We start from the raw sequence: 17015 nt of genomic DNA on the forward strand, positions 1-17015 counted from the left end.
TTTTTAATGTTTCCCACACAATTGTTAGGAATTCCACATCCTTCCCTTTTATAGTACAGAGTGGAACCCCACCGTTCTCGCTTTCTGTCACAGGGTTATCATTATCATGTTTACCCACCAGTTGTGTGGAGCTGAGTTCTATTCTGAGTTCAGAAGGGCATGTATTGCTCATTGGAAGGGGTTCTGGGAGTACCTGGGGTAATGCCTGAGTGGGTAACTGGGCCTTTGCTACCTTGGCCTTTTTCCTTGAGTAGGCAGAAATATTATTACGCTTTCTTTTCTGGTTTGGCCCCTTTTGTGGGGTGTGGAAATTCCCCCCACCCATTGCCATAGGTTTAAGAATTGGTGCCGTCTCTAAAGGGACCCCATCACCCACTGTGTCCAGCCTAACTATCCCACCCGTTGAAAGTCTTAAAATGGCAGTGGATGCAGGTGGGGACCCCAACTTGGGTAAGGATGACGTAGCTACTAGTGGCTGGTGAATATCTGCCTGTGTCACAATCAGAGTGGGAAGTGGGCCAATTGGACGGTCGGGTGTTTTAGCAAAGGCAAAGTGCCCTAGGGAAGATTTTTTGGCCGCGGCCAGCTCCTGGGATATCCTTCTTGCTGCATCTAGTTCAGTAGATACTCTGTGCTGCATTTTGTTAATCTCCGTATCAATAGCAATATTAGTCCTAGTGATAAAGTCATCTAATGTCCCATTTTTCAGCTTGCCCTTAGCTGCCCTACTTCTGTACTCACGGGATGACATGGTGCTTTAATCTGCAAGAGGTTCAGCAGCCGTTACGGCTAGGATACAAGGTTAGGGCCAAGGGGTGTGGGCCAGTCCAGTCACTCCCGGTCTCTAACGGCCTCAACCGGCCCGCTCTTTGCCCGGTCTTCGCCCCGAGCTCCGTCCCGCGCGTGTCCCGCTGCGCGTGACGGTTACACTATTTTTATCCTTCCAGGCGGGTGGGCGTTGCCGCTGCGGGAAGAGGCTGCAGGTGTGTTGGTTCGCCTCGCAGTCCCGCAGCGGTGTGGGCGGGTCCGGGGTCAAGCAGCAACTGTGGAGCGGGTGCCGCGACCGCAGGACAGCATGGCACAGTCCGGCCAAAGTTCCGCTGGTGAAAGCGCCCAGTCAGGTCAGCAACACAAAGCCCCAGCAAAGAGTAGCACCCGCGCAGCGTATGCTGCGAGATTAAGTTCAGGAGCCAGGCGGGGGGGGCGTTGCCGCTGCGGGAAGAGGCTGCAGGTGTGTTGGTTCGCCTCGCAGTCCTGCAGCGGTGTGGGCGGTGTGGGCGGGTCCGGGGTCAAGCAGCAGCCGTGGAGCGGGTGCCGCGACCGCAGGACAGCGAGGCACAGTCCGGCCAAAGTTCCGCTGGTGAAAGCGCCCAGTCAGGTCAGCAACACAAAGCCCCAGCAAAGAGTAGCACCCGCGCAGTGTATGCTGCGAGATTAAGTTCAGGAGCCAGGCGGGGGGGCGTTGCCGCTGCGGGAAGAGGCTGCAGGTGTGTTGGTTCGCCTTGCAGTCCCGCAGCGGTGTGGGCGGTGTGGGCGGGTCCGGGGTCAAGCAGCAGCCGTGGAGCGGGTGCCGCGACCGCAGGACAGCAAGGCACAGTCCGGCCAAAGTTCCGCTGGTGAAAGCGCCCAGTCAGGTCAGCAACACAAAGCCCCAGCAAAGAGTAGCACCCGCGCAGCGTATGCTGCGAGATTAAGTTCAGGAGCCAGGCGGTGTGGGCGGTGTGGGCTGGTCCGGGGTCAAGCAGCAGCCGTTGGAGCGGGTGCCGCGACCGCAGGACAGCAAGGCACAGTCCGGCCAAAGTTCCGCTGGTGAAAGCGCCCAGTCAGGTCAGCAACACAAAGCCCCAGCAAAGAGTTGCCTATCATATTTAGACACATTCATTTATGAGCCTAAGCACAGAAGCCTAACTTGAAACATGAAAAGTTTTGCGCCACTTTTTAAAACGACAGTCATTATTTAACATCAGAACCAAGAATGTGCTTATGTAAAAAGGCATTAACCCCTTCGCTGCGGGGGTTATTCCCCCGCTGTGCTGGGGGTGAGGGGGCGCGCACAGCGCCCACATGCTCATGACGAGCTCAGCTCATCATGAGCTACGTCGCTCCGGTGCTCATGACGAGCTGAGCTCGTCACAGGTGCATTGGCTTCCTTGGAACGCTCAGCACTGCGGGGGAATTCTCCCCGCACCTGAGCTTTCCACGGCTCATAACGAGCTGAGCTCGTCATGAGCACCGGAGCGCCGTGGCTCATGACGGGCTCAGCTTGTCATGAGCTCCGAAGGTGCTAAGAAAGGAAATCCCTACTTTAAATGTTTTCCTGTTATCTAAAATAATGAACCTGATTTTTGTAACTTTTTAAAACAGCAGTCTGAAATGCAGGATTTTTACAGTGTGTTTCCACTTAGCTGAGTCAACAGCCCTGTCTCTCGGTGGCCTACAATCAAAACAACAGCTGTTGCTCAGCGGCAGTTAAAACACAGCTGTTGGAAAGCCTTTTTTAGTGTTGAAATGTAAGCACGATGACAGTCTATTTAAAACTGAGGCATTTCAATGCATGTTCTTTAACGTGTTTAGTTCAGCAAAAATGTACTCAGATGATGTGTTTGCCTGTTAATATCTAATACAATGTATCTAAGGAAAATGTTGTAACATTTTATAATTGTTTATTTATTGCACAACACACAATTTCGTTTTTGAGGCCTATTTTATTCCTATTCAATGTGAATTCTAATTTGAGCTTTTAAGCATTGGCAGTTTGTACATGTGCAAAGTTGCTTACTCTATCAATTTAATAGTAACATCCAGATATTTAGCATATCATATGGTTCATTTCTGGATTTTTATTTAATTTGTATTTAATATTAATTAAATGACATTTTGCATAACAGACTGATGGCAGCAAGAAAACACAAACAAACACATTGAGCTCATTCCAGACATATACAGAAGGGGGGTCAAACACTTAAAACACACAATACAGCTTGCTTAAGGCTAGCCATTATTTCACAAATAGCGCAATCGCTATTTACGCACAGAAGTACCACTAATGTGAAACCACGAACCACATAGACATTTAAACACACGATTAACCCACATATCAACACTTAGGACAGAAACAAAGGACAGCCCACAGACTGTACTTAAACCAAACCATTTGTAAATACTAGTTGTAAGTCATATTTACAAGAAGAGCTTCTCAATAGTATTCCAAATGACTGCAAAAAAACAGCCCACCAGACTGTTTTATTTCCAAGAACCAAAATACACTCAATTCACTAGCTTTGGCTGGCAGGACACCAACAATTCGCTCTGCATATCTCCATTTATAAACGTAAGCAGAAAAGGATCCTTGTTTGTATTATTGTCATATTATAATTCCATTGGGGTACAGAGTCACCAAGAAAGAAATATGTTTTTATACCTAAACCTATTTAGGTATCTCCTCAGAGGAGCTTGCTAATTTAATTCACATCTCACTATGGTACCTCCAAAAAGCAACACATTCTTCGATGTGTGCTTGAAACAGGCATGCCAAAAATATTGCAACATATGCAAATATTATAACCAAAGTAGCACTTAAGGTACTCTTGTACTGTGTGCCGTTCAAATCAATTCAAAACAGTGAAAATGTTCCTCATTACCTACCTACATAAATTGCAATTTATATATTACATACATACAAATACAAATATTGGCCAATCATTCAAATCAAAAGCCATAGTAAGCATTACTAAACTACCTTACCAATCCAAGGCATCAAAAACCAACAGCAAGTGTTGCATCAAAACAACCCTTACTAATCACTTGGTGTCCAAATTCTAACTGTCAAGTTCTGATTGACCTAACGGTCGTTTTTAGAATACTCACGCCAAAAAGGTTCTCAGTCAGGAGTGACATCATGTGGAGAATCAAAATCAGGAAGATCAGAAAAATATTGAGCTGCAGAGACAGATAATCCCCAGAATCTCTGTGCACAAAATACCTCCTTAGAAGAATCCTGTCCTGTCCTCCTCAGTAGTTTCTGTCTCATGACAAGATCACTCCCTTAGATAGCCACTTCTCTAATGAGGTCCACCTTGGAGCGCCATTTGAAGAACATAGAAACCTTCTCATGGGTCTGACTGATACCTGGTCCTTTTACACCAACAAAGAAGAAGTTGGTACAGAAGCTGAAATATAAAAAGAATGCATTTATTCACCTCAGATGAAGGAGACTACGTCACACAGAACCCTTAGCAACTGAATGAGGCAGTCTAAGGAGTACAGATTACTGGGGCCTTATATATGCTTAGGGTTACATAGTCAGCATAAGACCAAGGGGCAGTCCTGGGTCATGTAAGCATGCAAAATGCCTAATATGGGCATGCAAGATCTGCTTGCTCAACAAAGTGGGAGGAGAGTTACTTCTGCATACAGCAGCAAAAATAGCCTGAAAGTTATACTAGAGAAGTAGGTGCATTCTACTAGCTAGGCCCTTCTGAGCATGTGCAAGGCTCTGAAGAGGGAAACAGCACATGGCTAACTAAAATGGCTGCCAAAATACAAAATGGCTTTCAGCTCATGCTAACAAATCCCTGCAATCTTTAACACAACTACTTAAACCTACACCTTGGCAATAGTTTATCCACTAAACATACACCTGAGAACCCAACTGCTCACTTTCCCACTGAGAATACCTCCACACTGGCAGCATGCTGGAGGTCTGCACCACCGAAACAAACTGCTCAAAGTGCACCCTGGACGTGAGCCCCACCAACCTCATAGCATAAAGCCGCAGGGCAGCTTCATGTGCACTGCTTATCTGGCAGCTAAGAGGAAATTGCATTTTTCCTTGGGAGACCGGATGCTATCAATAGATAAACGCAAAAAAATACATGGGGCAGGAAGGGATACTCTGAACCCTAGACCTGCTGGTAAGGTCCCCGCCTGGGGCCAAAACTTTTTTTTTAGATTTTGCTGCACATTTTGGAATTTGTTTAAACAGTTTTAGAAATTAACAGGAAAAAACCAAAGGTTAATGTAATGTTATAGTTAGGTGAAAAAAGAAAGAGAAAAAAGAAAAAAAAAAGAAAAAGAAATGTAAAAAGAGATAAAAAAGAAAAAAAAAGGACATCATGATAGATCCAAGTCTACGGACTAGATTCCTCTTTCCATTGCCTAATCGGGTCCCAAATTCGCTCCCCCAGCTTTCTCCCTTTTTTCCCCTTTCTAGCAAATATTGCAGTCTCCAGGTTATATATCGACAGTAACCTGGCTAACCATTGATAATATGTTGGAGGTATAACGTCCAACCAAGCTGAAGCGATACATAGTCTCAACACTGCCATTGCGACAAATATAAAATATCCCCCCTTCATATGCCTATCATTATTGTTGACGCCAAGAAGAATTATCGAAGGGGAGAGAGTAATTTTACCACCTAACACTCTACTAAGGAATCTCTCTATATCTTTTTGAGTTGATTGCAAATGTGTACATGTCGCAAACATATGTGCTAAATCAGCGTCTGCACTTCCACATCTAGGGCAGCTAATTCCTGAAATCCCTCCCCACTGTGCAATTCTTGCAGGGGTATAGTATAGATGGAATAGAGTTTTATAGTGCTGCGCCTGGAGGGGTGCAGAACATAAGATACTATGCCCCAACTCTAACGATATATGAAAACATTCCTCTCCTATTGCGAGCTTGTTCGCCCATTTCTCCGCCGTCCTATCAGTGTCACCCTGTTTCACTTTTATCAGTTCCAAGTATAACCTCGTGATCGTGCAGTCCGAGCCTGCTGGTATGATATCCATAATTGTGATTTTGCCAAACCCTGCCGGTCCCCCCCTCTTTGTTTCAATATAGCTTCTCACTTGTGGAAATTTGAAGAAGTGACTCGGATCTATTCCATACTTTGTCTGCAACTCCGAAAATTGCAATACCCCTTGTGTATTCCTTAGATCACCAATCATCCTTATCCCCTTCCTCCCCCATTCTCCAAAAACCAAGCCCGTAAATATATCTACAGGGAAAGTAGGATTCGCACTCATCCTAGTGTAAGCATTATATTTCCCTAGTCCAAAGCTTTTTGCGAATGCTTTCCAAATGGTATAAGCTGCCAAAATCGTCTTAAATTGTGTCCTTTAAAAATAACTAAAGTCAGTATACTTCAAAAACAAGTTCTCTGCTTCTGCTCCCATAACTAATCCGTAAATTGCTAATGTGCCGAACTCGTTCTGGCCTTCTGCTTCTGCCCCTCCTAGGAGACCTGCCATATTTTGTAATGCCGCTGCCCAGTAATAAAGTTTTAAATCTGGCAATGACCATTCACCCCCCAGATAAATCTAATTATCATATGCTCAGATCCCTTAAACCATTTAAGTTCAAACAACAATGGAATCGCTCTAAAAATATATAAAAACTTGGGTAAAACCATCATCTTTACAATGTTGGTGCGTCCCACAATTGAGAGATGTAAATTCTCTAGTCTATCCAAATCCTTCCTTACTTTAGCCAAAATTGGTGTTATATTTTTCTCCACTCGGGTATCTAAATCAGACGAGATGGTTACCCCCAGGTATACTCCAGCCTGCACCATTCGATGATCAGAGCATTCAACAACATTGTTTTTTATTATTTGCGTTTTGCTAGTGTTCAATGCATATCCTGAGACCTGACCAAATCTCTTAGCCTCAATCTCAACCTGTACTATAGCCTCTGTGGGGTTAGGTGTAATCACTGCCACGTCATCGGCATATGCAAGCAATTTACATTGACCCATAGGCGTGTACAATGGGGGAATACTCTCACAGCTCTCTATTCTTCGTATCAACGGGTCCATGTACATCGCGAATAGAAGCGGGGAGCATGGACAGCCCTGTCTGGTGCCTCTCCTTATTTGAAGAGGGCGAGTTGAGCCTGCATTTATCCGAATTGCAGCTCTCGTGTCCCTGTATAATGCCTGGATTGCCTTAATGTAACCACCACCAAAGCCTGCTCTTCTTAAGATATGCCACAGATAGTCCCAGGAGACCCGATCGAAAGCTTTTTCTGCATCTAATAGCATTACCGCCATCGGGTCTCCTGCTACCTCCATGGCATCGAATAATGTAATAACCTTACGCGTGTGATGAGTCGTACCCCTGCCCGGGATAAACCCATGTTGATTACTACTCACAAGGGAACCTATTACTTGTGCGAATCTTGTTGCTAGGGCCTTCGAGAATATTTTGGTATCAGAGTTCATAAGCGTAATTGGCCTATAAGAACCGGGTTCAATGGCTAGCTTCCCCTTTTTTAAAATTATCACTATGTCAGCACCTCACCATGACCCCGGTATAGAGTCCCCAACCTGTGCCTCCTGCATCGTTGTTACCATGTCCTCCCGAAGAACATCCCAAAATACCTTATAGAATTCCATAGGAATTTGGTCAGGACCTGACGCTTTTCCAGAAGGGAGGTTTGATGAAGCAATTTTAATCTCTTCTGAATATAACAATTTTTCCAATCCTTCCAATTCAACCTCCATCACTCGCACCACTGGAATGTCTTCTAAGTATGTCCCTATTTCCTCCGGGTCTCGTCCTTGCTGATCATCATATAGTGTGGCGTAGAATTTCCTAAATACCTCTCTTATCTCGTCTGGATCTGTGTGTAATCTACCTGCAGAGTCCCTGATTTCCCTTACTTCTCCCGAGGCAACCTTTTGCCTTGTGCCTACGGCTAGGGTTCGGCCCAACTGTTTCGCTGAACTCATGGCATCTCTCCTTTTTGGTCAGAAAGATCTTAGCTGCTTTATTTGCGATATCCTCTTCCGCCTCCATTTTTACCTTTGCTATTTTTAGGAGGACCTGGTCCAGCAGAGCCCCTGTTGAGACACAGTGATGAAGCTCTTCCTCCGCATCCAACACTGCCCTCGTCAGATCTCTGTTCCTAGACTGTTCCAGGTTTCGTTTATGGGTATTGAAGCTTAAGGTTTCACCCCGTGCTCCCGCCTTCAAGGCGTCCCAAACTATCCCTGTAGCCGCGCTGCCCCTGTTAATTTAAAAAAACTCTTTAATCCAGCGAGCCATGTGCAATATATAATTTTGGTCCTGCGGGAGCCCTGTCTCAAAAGTCCAGACTCTCTCCTTGCTGACCCTAATTGTTATATCTAACCTTAAAATCAAAGGGTTATGGTCACTCAGTATTCGGGGGCGTCTCTCAATCTTAACGCAAGAGATCAATGAGTTGGAGGCAAAAAAGTAGTCCAGTCTCACACACACCTGATGAGGGGCAGAGTCGTATGTGAATCCTTTGTCACTAGGTCTTGTTTTCCCCCAAACATCTGAGAGCATGTTATTTATTACCAATTGTCCTAATGCTCGATGCACTCTTTTTTTCCTCCCCTGATATCTCCCAAAGGGCCCTACACCTAACCCATCCGCTCTGTTAATATTAAAGTCCCCCCAGTATAACTCGAGGAGCCCAAGCGGCTAACTCCACATCTAGAAACTCAAGAATCTCCGAATCATCCTCCGTTGAGCCATAAATTACCCCTAGGGTAAACCACACTCCCTCCCAAAGACATTCAAGTAATGCCCTGCCCACCTACCCCATTGATCTTCAAGTTTCTTTCTAGTGATCAAATTCCTACTCTTAGATAATATAGCGACACCTCTGTGTTTTGAACCTTGTTTTGAGTACGCTAGTACCTGGAAGCCTAATTGATCCAAAAGGTACCCATGCGAGTCCATAACATGAGTTTCTTGTAACAACATAAAATCCACGTTCATCCGCTTTAGTGATATTGCAATTTTTTGTCTTTTCTGACAATCATTCAGGCCACTAACGTTCCAAGTTACTATACTAATAACCATTAAGTAGTATTGGATGCATCACCTACGATGTAGTCAAGAGACCAACAAAGAAAATGTCCTTCCCCTTCCCCTTCCCAAATGGCATTTACATCTGATTCTAACTTCTGTTCAGTTATTATTTTCATCATTTCCTTTATGTAAAACATGATAAACCAAACCCACACCAAACCTGTTCCCCTCGTGCCTGTCTTAATCTGTCGTGCCCTGCCCCCCTTCTCCCCCCCCTCCCCCTCCCCGGACACCCCACCCTTACGAACCCCCCCCCCTTACTAGCAAATAGGTCAATCCTGACCTATGTTTGACAGTCTGGGCCCCAGGATGTCTCCCCCCCCCTTTCCTTAACTGTCTATTTCTCGTGTGCTGATCCTGATTTTGTGCCATTTATCACCTTTTTGTGCTAGCATTCATTCATCTAGCGGTCTAGGAAACTATTATTTCTGAGACTTCAGATTAACTTGCACTAGAACCATTGACTGGGTTTTCTGGCCCCTACTCTCCTTCAGTGATGAAAGATACTCCTGAGCCAGTATTTCAGAATAAAACATCCTAAACTGCCCATTGGTTCCTACTTTGAGACGGGATGGGAACATCAAATAAGCTTCACAGCCAACATTTCGGAAAGGAGTTATTAATTGTCTCATCCGCCACCTTCTCTCAACGGTGGTGTGGCAGAAATCCGGCCGGGCAAAAAATGTTACATCTTTATACACTCTTTTAGCCCCTGGCTTTGCCTTGCTCATTATTTCCTCCCTTGCCAGAAAGTTCCCGACATATACCAATATCGCCCTTGGTTTGCCGGCTGTGATCCCTTTTTTCTGGGCCAGGGGAAACCGATGGGCCCATTGTACCTCTTCTTCCCAATCCCAATTAGTGATTTCAGGGAATGCTCCTCTGAACAGTCCCACCACAAATGCTCGAGCGTCCTGCCCTTCCTTTCCTTCATCCACTCCAAGCAATCTTATATTATTTCGCCTTTGCCTGTTCTCAAAGTCTTCGAGCTTCCACAGAACATCTGATGTTGTTTTCTCCTGCTCCTGTTTATCCACCTGGAGCTTGGCAACTTCATCCTCCAGCTTCCCAGTCCTATCCTCGACTTCTGCAACTCTACCAGCCATATCTGCATATAATTTATTGAGTTTTTGCAGAGACCCCTGTATTTTTTTATTAGCATGTCTCTACGACCTTCAGCTCTTGCTTCACTCTGCATTTGTTTTAAGGTTGTAAATAACAAATCAAAGTTAGCGCTAGAGTTAGAATTAGGCTTAGGATTAGAGCTGTGACTAAGTGATTGATCGAGTTGGTGAGACCCGGCACCAATGCCCTCGGGGTAAACTTGTGATGTAGCAGAGTAGTCCCAGTCTAGCTTCTTGGCCACTTCCCTCTGGCTGGACTAAGTGAGCTCTGTACTCTCATATGTGACCTCCTCTTGGCGCTACAGGGGCCCTGTGTGCTGTTACCCGTTCAGCTTCTGATATTTCTAGCCCTGAGTTCCCATTTTGCTGTTCCGGTGAAAGGGAGGCCTCATCTGGATCTGATTCAATGCTACCACTTTTGCTTAATCCTGAACCTACATCCGTTTCAGAGGCGCCTTCCTCATCATTGACTGAGAAAAAACATTCATCGCTAGGTGAGCCTGGCACACTTAATCCTTGGGCAAAGAGAACGTCAGTAGCATGCTCCTCTCCATTGTCTGCCCTGCCTTCCCTTAGGCCCTTTAAGTCAGGTAGACTCTTCACCCCAGACTCACCGCCAGCGTCATGTCTTAACAACTCATAGCCCATAATCATAGAAGATTCAACAGTATTTCCACTTGCCCCTAGCTCAGCAGGTGCATTTATACTAGGCCCACTCAATGATCCTGCTCCATGGGGTGCAACCTCAGTCAATAATACGTCGATAATTGTAGGGTCCCGTACCTGAGCATGCGCCCGAGCCTCTCCCTTTTTCAAAAGTTCCACATTTTCTGGCTGCGACCTCGCATCTTCGCTATCCCCCCATGTTTGCCCTTGTACCTGTGTTTCAGTCAGGGTCTGACCTGCTTGGAGGCCCCGGTACTCGTCCTGATGGGCACGTTGTTTCTGCATGGGAGTGGGCACTGCTGAGCTTTCCGCCGACACACCCCTAACGTTCGTGTTCTGGGCTCCTGAAGCCGAGCCCGTGGCCTGCGTCTCCGTTACTGCCGATTGCTCGCAGCTCGCCTTGCTGATCTCATCCTGGATGCTGCTGCTGCCGGCTGCCTCCGATCCCGCGTCACAGATGAGAGGCGGCGGCGGGAGAGATGTCTGGTCCTGAGCGGCTCTCGGAGGAAGTGGTGTTCCCGCGGAGAAAACTTCAAGCAAAGTAGGTTGACAGAGAACCGTCTCTTTTACCACTTCAATCGCTGTTGCTGGCTCCAGATCAGCCAACCGATCCTTAGCGCCTTTCTTAATCAAAAGCGCTTTTGCCTTTCTTTCCTTTTCTTTTTCTTTTTTAGCCACGCTCTCTGGTATTCTGTCACCTTTCTCCGCACCAAGTGTACCATCCTTCCGTGCCTGTATCTTTAGCCTGGACTTTGCTCTCAAGTTATCTGCTGGGGCACCGGGGTCACTGTGCACCGCGTTGTCGTTTTCGCTCTCCTTTTCTCTTTCCCCCAGCAAGTCTCTCAGCTCCTTCACCGCCCGCTGAGGTTGCGGGGCCATTTTCTGCTTAGAATACCACTAAAGAGAACTATAACAGAATAATGTGCCTATGACTTCAATTCCGCCGCTAGCACTCTGGGTGATTTTCCTTTGGACTTTCAGGTTTAGTTTATACAGCTGAAACCGTCGCATTTCTCCTTTACTATCTCGGGCTGACCCATTTAATGAAGCTACCTTCTATTTAGCCATTGTTAGCCATTGTTGATGCACAACTCAGGATACAGCGCCGGTGAGGATCAAAAAGTAGTATAGCCACAGGAGGAGAGGGAGAGTGCGACTATCCCTTACGGCCAGCCGGCGGCCATCTTGCCCCCAGAGTAAGTAACAATTTAACATTTCAAACAAAAAAAGGACAGAAATTCTCCAATTATAATTATCTCAAATAACTATAACTCGTGCCCAAAGTTAACTATAACTCCCGCCTTCGCCCTGCACTGCTAATTATGCACATATTACATTTCGCATGGCATCTTCTATGACATCATCGATAATATCACAGCAACATTTACAATGATATGATTGATGAGAAAACTGTGCACGGTGGGGGCGTGACGATATAGATATACACATATCATGACAGTAATTTTACGTTGGTAAGCATAGATTTACTATACATCACTCCACCTCTGCGTACCTTGAAGATATATGTATATCATGATGGTACGTTTATGTGCATAAGTATAAATTTACGGTAGCAGGAGGAGTTTGTGAAGTGTAGATGTATTTGTAGACCCTTAATGGCATCTGAAATCTTTGAACAATTGTATCTTAATGCCCCCGTCGTATGTTTCTGCTGTGTAGGTTCAGTGACAGTCCGGCCACTGCAGCAGGAGACACCCGCACTCACACTCACGGTGACCTACCACAGGAAGGAGATCAGCGTGGACCTGGTGCCGGTCATCAAGAATCCGTTCAGTCAGTGGAGCATCAGATGGCCGCGTTGTGGACAGTCCTGGCCATCTGCAGAGAAGATCCAGGAGATCCAGGAGACTGGCGTGGACCTGGTGGCCAAGCACAAACTGTTCTGGAGGTAAGAGATGGACTGGGCAAAGAATAACTTGAAACTGGTTCTTGCCTTTATGGGGGCCTGTGACGTGACTGTGTTTCTCCATTGTTCTATTTCCATGAGGAGGAAGAGGATGCAGGGTCCCCCCACTGCATAGAAAGATAGGTCTCTAGTGTCCACCTCACTCCACTCGCCCCCTCACATTAACAACTTACCAGCCTGATGGCTTTGTTGGTGCTTAATGCATAAGACACACATGCAGTTAGATGGAAAAGCAACATTCCTCAATCAAACGTGTAGGTTTGCTTAATATTGGGAATATCAGGTTAACAATGGGGTTTGGGCACGTCTGGTAGGACATCAGGTATACCTGTTGTCCGCCTGACCCCGGTTTTCTCTCTCAAACACCTTCTACTGAACTAGGTGTTCCAGGCCAAACCACCTCAGCCTTCTTATCCTGGAGGAAGCTTTGTGTAAAGTGTGCACCTCTGTAGAAAAGTGGGGTATTAGTCAGTGAGGCTGCAGGGCCTTTTCTATGTAATACCTTCATGATACCCCCAATAGGTTCTTTGCATTCACAATAATAAATCCCTAGCTCATGTGCTAAGCATGTCAGAGTACCAACATGGATGATACGTCATTGACACAACTCGAAAGAAATCCGACACCAATTTATAAAAAGAAAGCATATTTTAATATCATTTTAGACTCAAAAATAAATGTAATTGGATGAGTATAACGGAAGCTATGGATTTTTAAACGAAAAATAAATCAGTGCACTTTACTCTTGCAAAGCTTTGACATTGCGGTCAATAGAGAAATGGACTAGTGGTAAATGGCCACTTGCTGGTCAAGTTCATGGGACCCCTTAAAAGGTTAAGGTGAGGCTGATCTTAGGACCGGACCTGGACAGTCCATAGATTTGTTACCAGGATCGTACGGCCCATGTGCAGTGTTGTTGGGGCTGTCTGTTGTGCGGAACGGGAGGGCAGTGGGGGCTGGATTTCCTCTTTGATGGTGCTGGTGAGGAACGGGATGCAAAATCTCAACAACAGGGGCCACTGGGGCGACAGGTTGAGGATGCTGTCAAGTTCCCTCGAGGCACAGCGTCAAGCAAAGTAGGCGGTAGCTGGACTGGCCACTAACAAGCCTTGGTACTAGCAAACACAGCTGTCAATTATTTCGATATCCTGAAGTTCAGGGGGAAATTGTAGCCACCTCAAACTTGCTGGAGGTTAGGACTACATTTCCCACATGCACTGGACTTTTTACCAGTCCCTCTGCAGGCCCACTGGCCCATGATTCTTTGGTTCCGGGAGTTCGAGTTGCCTGTGGGCTGCAGGGGACTAGTACCTCTAGTCCAAGGGAGGTCTGGAGCTGCCTTTGGCTTGCAGAGTGGTTCCCCTTTCATTTGGAGCTGGTCTCTGGTCCAGGATGACTTGTAGTTGTGCAGTTGCACGATGGTTGTACCTGGTGCAGGTTATAGCACCTTTATTTTGTGTAGGTCCTGAAGTAGCAGTCACGGGTCTGTTGTTTGTCTTTTGTAACAGGTTCCCCAGATCTGAGGTTCTGTGTCAGGGGTCTACCTTAAAACCTACATTTATGGGTGTTAGGGGTATGGAGGCTAATGGACAATGGGCTACTAACCCCAGCGTCTAATCTGCCCCTGAGCTGACCACGTATGTAGGAGTGTTTCACATATTCTGCCCCTCTCTCTCCCAATCAGTGACTGTTGGTTACTTTTGAGAGTGATGGGGGCGCCGATATCCTTTATGACTCTCACTTAGCAAATAGGCAAGCCTGGTTCATACAATGAGTGTTCAGGGACAATGGTGTTCACATAAACAAAGTATAATGTTTACAAACTCTAGCAGACAGAAGGGACAAGTGGACAGAGAGAGAGAGAGAGAAAGAGAGAGAGGCAGTAGGTAGTTAGACGCAAGAGAAGGGTAACTATGACAGACCCGAAGAAACCCAAACAACCAAAGAAAACCAATAACCTTAGCTGAAGATATTGAGGTACTGGCATTTCAGCTCTCCTCTGCATTGCCAAAGGCTGTCTGGTAAGATATATTAATTGTATCACTTGGCACCAATGAATATAAAGACAATTTCTCTAAAATGTTTCTTTTAAAAGGGGAATAGTTTACCAACCCTATCTAAGTGTGCTGGCCGAAGGTCCCACCTAGGTGTCTACCAAGACATCCAAGTTAAAGATTGTGCAGGCTCCAACAACAAAGGGCCTTGTACATGCACTAAAATCAATGCTAGATGTCATCATGAGCCGGTGCAGGGCTTGTAGACGTGCTGAAACGTACTGACTATGAGATGGCCCTGGCAGCATCATTGTGGGGCCTTTGTAGCTGACCCAAGTGAATGTTCTACCTTGAGGGTTTCATGAATGTGTTCACCTGTGTTCACATCCAGGGTTTGAAATTTAAGGACACATGAATAACTCAGTGTCAGTAGAGCATGCACAGAACCAACCAACACCAACTCAGTTTTGGAGGAGTGAGGGATAGTTGTAACGTGTCCAAGACTAGAACATATTCTATAGCTTGTATATGCTCTGATATCCATTCCCGTCTCTCTAGATAGAGGTGATGCTAGCTGGGTGTTAGCGACGTAAGTGTGGTGGCACACAGATCCCGGCAGCCTGCAAGAGTGGTATAGAGTGACTGTGTGGATGTATTAAAAACAACAGTTTATTTGAGGAAAACCCTGATGGATCCCAGAGTGACCAACAGGACATTAGGATCCAAGCGGCCGAGTGCTCGTTGCGTTTACCTTGGGGCCACAAATCTTTCAAAAGCAGTTTGAACCACAAAATTGGTGAAACATGGGGCAGAGCAAGTGCAGAAGGAGCAAATACAAGGGAGGCAGACAAGAGCTGTGATTGGAATAAGAAGCAGAAGAAGGACAGGGATTCATTAAGGGGTGGTAGGACAGAGATGGAACATTGGATGGGGAGGGGTAGAAAAAAGATATGGAAGCCAACAGTGAGGATTGGCTGAGTGGAAGGAGTTTTACGGGGGTCTTCACCATGTCGCAGTGGGCTCAGGGGCGGCTCTGCTTTCAAAATGGGTTGCTGGATGGGCAAGAGTTGTGTGTGAGATATAAAAATGTTGATGATTTGGAAAAATTAAACTAGACCTGAACCTCTCAGGATATAATATAAGGTCTGCACCCTCTCATTGTATAATATAGGTAATCTGTCCAGGAACTGCTCTGTTTGTGTTTCAATAACTTGATGTGCTTTGCTTGCATCGGTCAGATATTCTTTCTCTCGAATTGAGCGATTGCTGCTTGAAAAAATTGATGAAGATGGAGGACGCCGGCGTGACAGTCTTCGTATCCTGAAGAAGGTCCGAGAGGATCATTGGAAGACCAAGTATGGGAAGGTGCTGGTGTCCTATCACCTGAAGGTGAGTCTGCAGTAAACTTATCTCCTTTGTGTAAATCTTTATCAGTCGGGAGCATCAGCCATGATCATGGTACCTCTCTCACCCACGCCCCACTTGCCATATATTATATTATGTATTATATATAGTAGAGAAGTGTGGCTCAATGGTTAGAGCGGCAGACCCTGATGCAGAGGTCTGGCCGGGACCAGGGTTCAATTCCCGCCTCGGCGGATCTCGGGCTCAATTTCCTCGGACCTGATAATTCTCGCCTCGGTGCGTAGTCTAATCATGGGTCCCACTCTGCACCTCTGCGCAATAGCTTGCTTAATCTCCACAACGGCCCCCACAACGCTGAGGATGCCTGACTTCACCTTGGGGGTGCCCCGGAGTGGGCTCCTCACAGGGAAAGGCCAGGAAGGGTTCCTCAGCGGTATTCATACAAGCGCCGAGATGCCTACGGGTAGTCGTGCGCTATATAAGTGCGTAATCATTTCATCATCATCATTTCATTTCATTTCATTTCATATATTCGTCATTAACTGACCATCTCAGTGACCTGTCATGCCACTGCAACAATCTCAGTTTGATAATGTGCTGCCAGCTCCACAGCTACATTCAGTTACTATTAGAAAAACACTAATTGACTCATTTCTGTTGAAGAGTAACACAACTCCTGATTGTGGCTGTATATGGTCTTTGCATGCACTGATTGTTCCAAGAGATTTCCAGAGTATGAACCTTAGCCAGGTTGTTTTCCTCCCAAGATCTGTTTTCGGCATGGGACTTCCAATATTTTTCTTGATCGTCTACAGTTTTGAACCTCAGATTTATGATTTTGCTCTGGTTTCCATTTTTTTTGTTACAAACTGGTACACAAGAGTCTGGTTCTATATCTACAGTGGGTGTCAATGTAGTCACATCTGCAGCTAATTGTTCCCGTCAATCAGTAATGAGATTTTCCTCCTTCAGTCGCTAGTTCTCTCCGATGGCTATAAAGCATCCCTTAAGTCCCCTTAGGTTCACATCCACTTTTCAAAAACCTGATTTATCATTGGCTGAAAATCTCATAATTGGGCCATCCTGTGAC

At 46.0% G+C, this 17015-nt stretch overlaps 1 protein-coding gene across 1 annotated transcript in view; it reads left to right on the forward strand.

The window, feature by feature from the left end:
• LOC144819190 (protein mab-21-like 3) overlaps nucleotides 1-17015 on the forward strand; it is a 112952-nt gene that overhangs the window by 37876 nt on the left and 58061 nt on the right. The window contains 2 exon segments of the mRNA XM_078677166.1: nucleotides 12326-12548; nucleotides 15799-15949. Of these exon segments, the coding sequence (XP_078533292.1) occupies nucleotides 12326-12548; nucleotides 15799-15949 (374 nt within the window).

This window comes from Lissotriton helveticus, chromosome 2_1 (genome assembly GCF_964261635.1).
Source record: "Lissotriton helveticus chromosome 2_1, aLisHel1.1, whole genome shotgun sequence".
In the NCBI taxonomy this organism is placed as follows: domain Eukaryota; kingdom Metazoa; phylum Chordata; class Amphibia; order Caudata; family Salamandridae; genus Lissotriton; species Lissotriton helveticus.